The sequence below is a fragment of the Mugil cephalus genome, chromosome 10 (assembly GCF_022458985.1).
Source record: "Mugil cephalus isolate CIBA_MC_2020 chromosome 10, CIBA_Mcephalus_1.1, whole genome shotgun sequence".
In the NCBI taxonomy this organism is placed as follows: Eukaryota; Metazoa; Chordata; class Actinopteri; order Mugiliformes; family Mugilidae; genus Mugil; species Mugil cephalus.
The window spans coordinates 11,678,245-11,688,954 of NC_061779.1; the positions used below are offsets into that span (position 1 = coordinate 11,678,245).

General features: G+C 42.2%; 2 protein-coding genes across 7 annotated transcripts; both read left to right on the forward strand.

Moving 5' to 3' along the window:
• The first annotated feature begins 297 nt into the window (after nt 1-297).
• Nucleotides 298-5,704, forward strand: hprt1l (hypoxanthine phosphoribosyltransferase 1, like). 4 transcript variants are annotated; one of them, XM_047596180.1, is made up of 9 exons: nt 344-744; nt 1,046-1,152; nt 1,687-1,870; nt 2,292-2,357; nt 2,461-2,478; nt 2,673-2,755; nt 3,398-3,444; nt 3,920-3,996; nt 4,432-5,704. In XM_047596180.1, the coding sequence occupies exons 1-9, from the start codon at nt 727-729 to the stop codon at nt 4,477-4,479; spliced, it is 648 nt and encodes a 215-aa protein (XP_047452136.1). In that variant the 5' UTR covers nt 344-726; the 3' UTR covers nt 4,480-5,704. The 4 variants fall into 4 exon arrangements, with proteins under 4 accessions (XP_047452140.1, XP_047452139.1, XP_047452138.1 ...); XM_047596183.1 differs by lacking the exon at nt 3,398-3,444 and having other exon boundaries at nt 311-744; XM_047596182.1 differs by lacking the exon at nt 2,461-2,478 and having other exon boundaries at nt 323-744.
• Nucleotides 5,705-7,272: 1,568 nt separating this feature from the next.
• nudt7 (nudix (nucleoside diphosphate linked moiety X)-type motif 7) lies at nt 7,273-10,682 on the forward strand. Of its 3 annotated transcripts, none has more exons than XM_047595971.1 (4): nt 7,273-7,426; nt 8,856-9,019; nt 9,710-9,868; nt 10,050-10,682. In XM_047595971.1, exons 2-4 carry the CDS (start codon nt 8,864-8,866, stop codon nt 10,416-10,418), a joined length of 684 nt encoding a protein of 227 aa, XP_047451927.1. In that variant the 5' UTR covers nt 7,273-7,426; nt 8,856-8,863; the 3' UTR covers nt 10,419-10,682. The 3 variants fall into 3 exon arrangements, with proteins under 3 accessions (XP_047451927.1, XP_047451926.1, XP_047451928.1); XM_047595970.1 differs by having other exon boundaries at nt 8,859-9,019; XM_047595972.1 differs by having other exon boundaries at nt 7,296-7,426; nt 8,840-9,019.
• Nucleotides 10,683-10,710: the final 28 nt, after the last annotated feature.

The following is a 10,710-nucleotide window of genomic DNA, read 5'->3' on the forward strand; positions in this document are numbered from 1 at the left end:
TGACATTTTAGTCAAAAGATCAAGCTCAAAATTTCTAATTTGACTACTCTAATACCTATTATATTATACTTATGATACTACATGAACCTGAGCCATTATTATTATTATTATTCGACCAATTGAGTGTCGACAACCTGGATTAGCGCACATTACCTGAAATACCACGAAATTAAAGTAAGTTTCATAATTAAAAATCTATTATTAGAGTTGAACCCCGTGAGTCTACATGTTTAAAGTCACAGCAGCGCATATGCTGCATGTACAAACACGCTCCGTGCAGAGCTCCCTCAGAAGAGTAGAGGATCTGTAACCCGTTATATTTTTAAAAACTGCGTCATCTGCAGCTTCTCATCTGCGCCGCCGCCACAGTTGCCAAAACACGGAGCAGCAGCAGCGACAGTGGCAGCGGCAGTAGTGACCATAGTGACCAGTATAGCGCGGTTAAAGCCCGGGTTGTTTCGGAGCAAATCAGATTATTGGGAAGGTAAACTGGATTCTGACGTAAAAGGTTTAAAGCCCCGGCACAGGAAGCGTCGCGCGTGCGGCTCTTGCTCGCTCGCTGTCAGAAGAAGCAGTCGGAAGAGGAGCTCGTGCAGCCGCTAGTCAACAAAACCACCCCCACCTCCACCTCCACCCGCCCACCGCCCATCACCACTACGCTCAGGAACTGAGCATGACTGCTCAGATATTTCCCCGCGACTGAACGCAACGCACGACCCGGGGAACATGGCTTCGTATCTGGAGGTGAGTGTGTGTGTGTGAGCCGCTGCATGCCAGGTTTGCAGGTTTGTTCAGCTGTGCTGACAAGTTGTTCACTTGTCAGGGTGTGGTTGCGGCGCACAGTGGGCCTGTTTTGAATGAGAGCAATCAGCTCTCCAGTAAGGATGTTTTAACTTTGATGCACGTTCACCTCCCCCCAGCAGCGTCCTCGGATAGGTCCGATTAAACAGGTGGTTGAGAGGCTCGGTGTTGCCAGGGTGCCAGATCAGAGCTCATCTGTCAGCGCCAAACGTTTTCTTTTTTTTTTTTCTTTTTCTCCTTCCAGATTGCTGATGACGAGAAAGGCCATGAGCTGGACCTTTTCTGTGTCCCCAGGCACTATGAGAATGATTTGGACAAGGTGATCATCCCGCACGGCCTCATCATGGACAGGTAAAACAATCCACCGCAGCACACACACACCGGATGTGATAGGTCTTTGAAGATGTTCAGTCCCAGGTTATTCTATATACAAAATCTAAAATTCCAGATGTCTTTGTTTTGGCTTTTACTTTTGGATAAATAGGTATTTCCCAGAGCAGACACCTTGACATCTCATGACATAACAGGAACAACACAGGTGTGCTAATGACGGCTGCTTCCACTTAGAGAAGGTCCTGCTATTGTTAATGCTGGTTCTCTCGCTGTCATGTCTCACTTGGACACTGACAGAAAACTGAGTCATGCTTTTCCTGCTGCAACAAGATAGATTATTTATACCCAAAAAAAGGCCTATAAACAGCCGTGCACTATTCAAAGCACTGCCCACATTCGGAAGTGTATTTGAATATGGATTTTGAAAGGGAGGGTGCAGTGCGGTGAACTGCAAGGTAAGCAATTACATTTAAGTACATTTAAGATCTCCTCCCCACCTCCAAGAACTGCCCTGCACTGTGATTTACGATGTGCTTCTCCCGTCTGACGCAGGACGGAGCGTCTGGCCCGTGACATAATCCGGGACATGGGGGGACACCACATTGTGGCCCTGTGCGTGCTCAAAGGGGGCTACAAGTTCTTCGCTGACCTCCTGGACTACATCAAAGCGTTGAACCAGAACAGCGATAAATCAGTCCCGCTGACAGTGGATTTCATTCGGGTGAAGAGCTACTGTGTAAGCTCCTCTTTCTTGTTTCATTTCCAGGAACCACTGTTGCAAGGTGTTTGATATACTGTAGCGATAGTCACAGGTTTGTGTAGTCCACTTTTAGAGGTGCTCAAGAACCCCTTAACTTTGTCCCACCATCCCTAAAAATAAGTGTTCTCATTTAAATGCAATTTCTTTTCTTTATTGTTTTAAACAAAATGATATCTCTGTGACACAGTAGTTTGATATTAAAGCAACCCTGAAGCTCTGAGTCTAGAATCGCCCCCGGCGGTGGCAAAAACACTAATGGGAATAATCTTGTCAAATCAGAAATGGGCCACTGCAGTGCTCACAGTGGGGAGGTTCTGGGTGCAGCCATTTTGGAAACGCCATGTAGATTTGTGCTGATTTCAGTGTTGTCTCTTTTTTTTGTGTGTGTGTCTGCCAGAATGATAAGTCAACGAACAACGTCAAAGTCATCGGAGGGGATGAACTGTCCAGTCTCGCAGGCAAGGTTGGTCTTCTGGCGTTGTCTGTCACACTGAAACACATGCACTGTCTTTTACACGGGCCTGTTTCATGAACTCTTCTTTTCACTTTTTTTTTTATTTTTGCAGAATGTTTTGATTGTTGAGGTAAGAACTTTGTATTTGGCACGAGAGACCGATGTGGATGAAGTCTGATCCTATTCTTGTCTTTTTTTTATCTATAAATATACTACGATGATAAGTACATTAAAGTGGCACTTATGTCAGCCTTGGTTGATTTGGCGACACCTGTAGTCACGTTCTTACCATCTATGCCTCTGCTTTAATGTCTGCGTTAAAAGGATATTGTGGAGACGGGAAGGACGATGCAGACGCTACTTTCCCTGCTGAACGAGTGCCGTCCCAAGATGGTTAAAGTTGTAAGGTAGGCACCATCGCATCCAGTGTATAGAGCAGAAAGCTGGATTACAGACATCGGCTGTGGCTGAGTGTGTGTCTTTGGAGAGAGAGGGAGAGGGAGGGAGAGAGTCTAACGGTGCTCTTAGCTAATGGGCACTCTCCTTTAGGACTGTATTAGGGATGCAATGCGACGGAGGGATGGAGCAGCTTAAGAGTTAATCTGTCGTACTATTAACTGCACTGTGGAGGTATAGGCTGTTTCTCTGATGTGCTCCTGGTAGCTGGTTCAAACAAGAAGTGTGCCCACGTCGTTGTGTCATCAAACCATTCAGACTGTTTCTGCAGTGTCTGACATGTGTGCTGCTCACTCAAATACAATACAGATGAATTATATATACAACTGAAACACATTTTTTTTTCTTTCTAATGCAGCTTGTTGACATGGAGGCTCTGTTTACTGGCCACCACCTAGCGGAGTGTGTAAATTAAGCTCCACACAAAGAGATCTTGAAATGGGAGAAGGAATTCGTTAGAGCAGGATGTTGTGCAAGCAACGTGCCCGGAGAAGCATGTTTCGACAGCAGCCGTTGGTCTTTGATGGGTCCATTTCTCCCCTAAGGCCACCCTGTATTTATCTGACCTGTGCTTTCCTTGCTTGTCATTCCAGCCTTCTGGTGAAGAGGACCCCGAGGAGTTCGGGGTACAGGCCAGACTGTGAGCATCTCTTTACTCGCTTCGCACTAAGACATGATATCTGCGTGGACGCTAGCTAGCGCGCACACACACCTTGTTCTTTGAAGGCCTGGCGAGGCGGGATTAATATTAATTTCAGGGAAATCTACTCTAAAAGTAGCAGAGCCGGGCACTTATGTGTACTAACGCAAGCCTGATAACCCCCCGCTCAGGCTGTGTCTGATTATGTAATGCTTTTAGGTTTGAGTTGGATAATCTTGTTAAGATTGTCCCTCAAGGACAGCTGTTACTGTAAGTGTTTTGACTTTCCACTATGCAGCACAGAAAACTCAAGCGCAACCTGCGCAGAGGCAGTGAATTATACAGTTTCTATTAGTTAGCTTCCACTCCACACAGCCTGTCACAGTAAAGAGTTTTCATTGCTCCGCTGCTCTTAAACGTAGCCAGTGTTTTCTTTACATGATTTGCACTGACGTTGTCCATGTATTTATTTCAGACATTGGTTTCGAGGTACCCGATGCCTTCCTGGTGGGATACGCTTTGGACTACAACGAGTACTTCAGAGATCTCAGTGTAAGTGTTTCTGGTGGTGATTCCCTTACTTTAACTGCATACATTATGCACTGCACACTGATTTGCATAGTTATTTGAATAGCAGAGGTGTAAATAATAAAATGAATGCTGACTGAAGTCAAAGCTGCTGTTTCAGTGCGATGGTGCTATGTGTGTGCACTGTCGTGATTTAAAAGAACAGAACAACCTATTTTCCTTCTAGATGTCACTTGTGAAGGATGCTTATTCTGGTGGGTAAAAAAATGCAAAATTCTCCTTAATTTATTCAAATCTATTCTTATATTCGAACGCAGACCACTGACTGTAGATAAAAATAGACAAACCCTCTTCACCAGTAAGCTTTTTGAGGAGTGATTTTAAGACTTAAGTGGAGTTTTGAAGTAGCAGAAAGGCATCATGCATGACTTCCCTGTCCTGCATTTTATTCTTCTACAGCACATCTGTATACTGAATGATCAAGCCAAGGAGAAGTACAAAGTGTGAGTGGATCAAGTGCTACAGTGGTGATGTCTGAATCACTGAAGACTAGGACCACTGTGATGACCCTCCTTAGCTTTGCTGTGTTTTGAAACTTATTTATTTTTCTACATGAGAATCCACAAAAAAAAAAAAAGTGACTCGTGGGTTGGAACAAACTTCAAGAGGAATATTTTGTTTCGCCCTCATGGACAAGTGGGATTAATATTGTACATTATGAAAATTTGGGTTCTTAAATTTTAATTTATTTAGCTTATTTATGTGTTTAGTAAATTGTACTTCTTCTGTTGGAAATGGAGATGAAGAGTGGCATTAATTTGCTCGAGCTTATTTAATCGCACACCTCTGTTTTATCTTCAGTGAGCAGTCAGAAGCCTTTAGTTTGTGTACGTTTGTGTTTAAGTTCAAAATACCGATACACCACATCTTATCATTATGCCATAAAGTGACTCGTAATGTACTGTATGTTTTATTTAATACCCAATGTTGTCATCTGGGACCTGTTTACAGCTATATAATTTATGTTCAAGCCTTGAAGCCTGATTTCTTTTTTGTTGCACTTATCCAGTTTTCCCAGAGGGGGGAGTAACTTCAGCATACTTTGTTTAAAAAAATAACTTTACATTCAAGCTGCAAAATCCCTGTGGGTGACACTTGTTCACATTTTTTTTTTTTTTTTTTTTTACAAGCAAAAGGATCATTGCCGCCATATTCAGTGCTTCCTCAGCGAACCCGCCAACTCACATGGCATTAGCGAATACTGAATACTGGATACAGTACCTTGAGACCTTTTGCTTCAATGTTACAGCATAACAGAGATAATTGTTTTATTTAATAGACTGTATACAACCTTATGTTGCTCTAAGGATTTTTATAGGCTGGCTTTACTGGGCTTATACCTTTCCCCAAGTGTCATCCTTAACAGTTTGTCTACACACGTCTGCGGTATATAAAGACACTTTGCCCTCCCAGTTTTCTTCACTGATAAATCAATCCAACATCTGAAGAAACAAAGGAGGAACAACACTGAAGAATTTAAGCAACGTCCGTCTGTGCACTGTTGGACCGACTGCATCGTCTCAATGGATCTGGATCTGAATGCACGCTGTGAGGCCAGTTCCACTCAGGATGAGCTACAGCTACAGTCTGTTTGTCTGCATGTGAAGAAACTGCAGCAGCTATCTGTGGATTCATTTTTTTGACTGCTGTAAACATAGGTTCACAAATACTGGTTCATGGATCAGAACTGCGTCTTGAAGTATTTGCTACCGTGTTGCTATTGATTGACGTGATTCAGCATAAACCCCTGAATGATAAACAGCACAGGCTATTGTAACAGTAATTACTCTAAACTTGGCACAGTCTGGCTGTGCTGCACCTTCCTTACAAAGGAAAGTCACTGGCCAGGGTGGAACAAAGTCAGCGTCCTGAAATGACCTTGGCAATCAATTAATTTCTGTCACAACTTAAAAACCGAAGAATATAGGCTAATAAACATAAAGACATAATATTTCAGGTGTAGCTATACTCCATCATTAATCGATAAAGTGTCCTGCTGCAGGGAACCATTCCCAGTGTTATTGGTGAGGTGCAACATTTTCATATGTTAATGCAAGGAAATTAGTATAATGGGTCAGTAGTTAGTGTATATGTTCACCAGTCAGCCATAACATTATGACAACTAACTGGTCAAGCGAGTAACACTGATTATCTTGTTATCATGACATCAGGTGAACATCTTTTCCTCAGTAAGAAGCTGGAAAAGTGGAAAGATTTGAGGGACCATAGTACAATCTACTTAATTCACGAGACAGGGTGGCTACACTTATTTTATTACCCTGATTCAGCAAGGCAGTATCACATAAAGACTTGACTGCCTTTATAGACGCACAAGCTGCTAACATTTCTCACGGGTGGGGGAAGGAAATATGAGTTCTTTTTTTTTTGTAAAAGGTTGAGGTTGAAAAGCTCAATGACCGCATATACACTTTAAGGAAATACTTTGAAAATATCACACTGCTTCACTCGTTACAGAAAACATGAGCAAAATACAGAGGCCGAGGCAACGGCTGCTGCAACCTCGTCGCTCAAACTTAGAAAGAACACCTGGTGTTTGGCGTGGACCGGATGCATCAAATTCCCACCGGGGGTACAGTTGTGTTGATCCACATACTAGTGCGATTACTGTGCCCACGGTTGACTAAACAAACTGAACTAAGTAGTCAAGCACGCTCCAGATCAAACCAAACACACTGAATGCCTGCGGTTTTAGATCTGGACCTGGGTTTGAAATGAGTGTTTTCATATTTTTTCTTTATTCATTGCATTTCTGTTTGAAGTACATTCCATACGGGGGCCAATCCGGCACATTTCATTCATTTCATTACCAGTCCACCTAACAAGTGTGTCTTTGGAAAGTGGGAGGAAGCCTGAGTAAGGTTCCTTATCATTTCTCATCCATAAACTGTATAAATATGTGTATGCGTAAATATACATAGATTGCGAGAGAAAGGCCTGTGCATAAAGCTCATTGCATACCCCACTGCATGTCCCTAACCCTTATCAAAGCTTAGTAGCTCCCTCTAGTTTAAGCTGCAGTGATGGGCATTGACGCAAGCACTTGAACTTGGGTTCATACAGAGTGTAATTTTAAGCTTAGAAAAAGTGCATCCTTAAATCGCCCCTAAATATTTCAGAGACACGATTCTTGTCATTTGCACTCAAAAGACACAGTTACGTAGATTTATACATTTGTTTTATGGCAGTGTCCTCTCAAGCCCTCCGCGCTTCCTGGACTGGAGTTGACGCTATGAACTATGGGTAATACTACAAGCAATGCCAGGCTGCAGACTACGGAAGCGGAAAATGTAGTGGTGTGATATTACCACGACCAAAATTTACCAGACAAAGAGGAAGCCCGAGCCTCCACGGATCCAAACACCAGCGAGTTCATGTGAGTTGATATTCAGTGGCTACGGTGTGGTGTTTTGTCCCTAGCGGTTTGGTTAGCAGCTTTTAGCAGTCCATACCAACGAGGGACAAGTCCACAGATAATATGTGCCCAATTACTGACATGAAATTAGACATAGGGTTAGATTATAAAAAATAAAAAAATAAACATTTGCTTCTGTTGATGCTCAGAGGATCCATGTAGGATTTTGAAGATTGGTGTGACGTTCAGGTGAAATACGAGCTTCCAGTTTTAAGTTAAGAGCAAATGGGTAGAAGCAGCGCTGCTTTTACATAATCATAATATTAACTCTGTTTATAAAGTTTGCAATGCGCGATCTTTGGGTCTCTCTCCTTAAGATGACAGGGTTAAGTCTGTTATTTGCATGAACTTGTTACTACTCTTAGTCCAGGAGTTTATTATTAAGGTGTTGAGTTCATTGAAAAATTATGTTTTCAGGTTTTTCCCCATGAAAGTCCTTTTTTTCTGCATTTGTCAATATATTTAAACGCCGCAGGGTGTCAACATTGTACAAGATTGATGCAGTTATATTTTTGCAGCTGAATATTTCATTGTTTTATTTTATTGTTTCCGGCCCCCCTCCCTGGAAGCTACTCTGTTCATCTTTATTGCATGTAAACACACTGAATGGAGTGACCTTGCGTGGCAGGGAGGGAAGTGGTGCACCTTAGTGAGTGGTGGGGGAGAACAGAGGACAGAGAAGGTGTGGAAGGATGGACAGAGGAAGGAAGGCATGTGATGCTGGAGGGAACTGGTGGGAGTTTAGGATCCTGTTCTTTCCAAGTCCGGTGTAGATCTCTGGAAAGACGGGAGAGTCCAGGAGGGTGTCCCGATAGAGGGGCTAAGTCAAAAACAACAACAACAACAACAACAAAAAAAACACCACCACAGTGGAGGAGGTATCAAGCCCAGCAATGGACAGGCACTGGTGAAGCGTCCAAGCAGGGACAGGCCACAGGGACAAGGGGGCCCCTGATGCACCATTAAACTCCCAAAGACTGTTTCCTACCAATTATCTTTTTATTTATTTATATATTTATTATTATTGTTGGCAATATTTATCAGTCATCAAAGTCACCTTTTATTATTATTAATATTGTTAGTATTATTATATTACATTATCTTTTTGTTAATTTGAAATAGTATTTATTAATGTATTTTATATTTATATATATTTAAATTACAGATTTTTATTCTCAAAGGTAGACACTGAAACTGGTCAGTGGGAAACTACACAAAACACCCTGGAAAAAACAAAGGTTTAGGGGTTGCGTGCCTCTCCAGTCATGGATATACAGTGGAACCAAACCAATGACCCTAGGAACCCTTGAATAGGTTCAAGCTTGGTTTGTTCATTAATTCAACTTCTGTGAATTTTTATTTTATTTTCTGAAGCTGTCCTTTGTTCCAGTAGACGCCATGGACATAAAGGAGGAGGCGATAGCTGCTTTAAAGCTGTCGGACCATAGAATCATGATGTCCTATCCACCGGTGCCGGACAGAGCCTCTGTCCTGGTCCCATTGATGGTGAAGGATGGGGAGCTGCACACCTTAATGACCCAACGTTCCAAAAAGGTTATTTAATGACGTACCTTTGAAAATACTCAAAGATTTTTATGTGAAAAAAAAAAAAAAATACCAAACATACTTGAAAATAAACTAAGGGTGAAACAGATGACAGTCTCGTTATTTTATTCAGATTAACAATTTGATTCATTTCAACATCATTTAGTTTAGTTAAATATACAGTGCCTATGTAAGTCTAACCGAGCCCCTTGGATGTTTCCTCTTTTTTTACTTTCATAACTGGAACCAAGAGAACCTCAACTTTGGAGAAGAGTTTTCGGCAAGACACATAAATGTTCTGGAGAGACCAAGTCACAGCCCAGACCTCAGTCTGAGAGAAAAATGACAGCGCTCCGATGTACGAGCCTGATTGAGACCAGTTCCCACAGACTAGAAATATGCCGGAAATATGTCAATACATGCAGCTACCTCTGTCAAGTCCTGACTTGAAAGAGATGAATTGAAATGCAGTCATTTGTTTTCCATTTATATCTTGAATTAGTTTACATTACTGTGTAGAAATCTGTTTTCACTTGGGCACTTATGGTTTTTCCTTTGTATATCCTTGTCAAAAAACAGATTATATGGACTATAATTCTAATTATAAAAGCAATAAAAGTTGGAAAACATCCAAGGAGCTGAGTACTTTTTATAGGCATATTTGTGCCTTTAACTCTACTGTCTTTTGTCTCTCCTTAGCTAAGGAAGAGTGCTAGTGCTGTGTGTTTCCCAGGTGGGAAGAGGGACCCCACTGATCGAGAAGATGTGGACACAGCCCTGAGAGAAGCACAGGAAGAGATCGGTCTGCCACCCGCTGACGTTAAGGTGGTCTCTATGCTGGCCCCGCTGTGGAGTGAGGTAGGACATAGGACAATAAAAAAGACGAGAAAAGAGACGGGAGAAATTACAGTAAGCCAAAGGGGTCAAAAATAAAAAAATTTAAAAAATTAAAGTGAGGTGTACTGTATAAAAAGTATGTATTGAATTCTGTATAGAACAAAGAAGTGTATATATTTTTACACCCCATCTTCTCTTTCAGCAAAGTAAACTCTTGGTGAGGCCGGTCGTTGGCTTCATAGAGGACTCATTCTGTCCCAGCCCGAACCCGGACGAGGTCAGCGCCGTGTTCACGGTCCCCCTGCGGTTCTTCACCAGCAGCCAGCACCACACTGCCATGTCCTCCGGTCAGTGGAAGGGGAAGGTGCACTCCTTTTATTTTGAGGACCCCGATTCAGGAAGGCAGTATCACATATGGGGGCTGACCGCCTTCATAGCCGTGCACGTCGCCAGCATCGCTCTCGGGAAAAAACCCGAGTTTGACTTTGATCTCAACTTCGACCATCCGATAAAGCTCCATCAGAACTGGATGGAAATGAATAGAAAAGTTAATACAGTAAGTAAACTGTAATGAGGAGAGACTTCCCTTTCCTGTTTAAAGTTTGAGAGTGAGGACGTGATGGGCCGATAGGTCATACAAGGATTTAAATGGATACGCTGATAGTGGATGAGATTTGTGAATGGAGTCTTACTGATTTAACTTTGAGTTTTATTTCTGCTGAAATGCCTGTAGCAAAATTTGTGATATAACTTATGTGTATAAAATGTGAAGCTAAACTTAAGTGCAATATATGTTCGAAGAGATAATAATAATAATAAAAAACATTTACACGCCTTTTCTGTGCTTTTTTCAATAAGTGTGG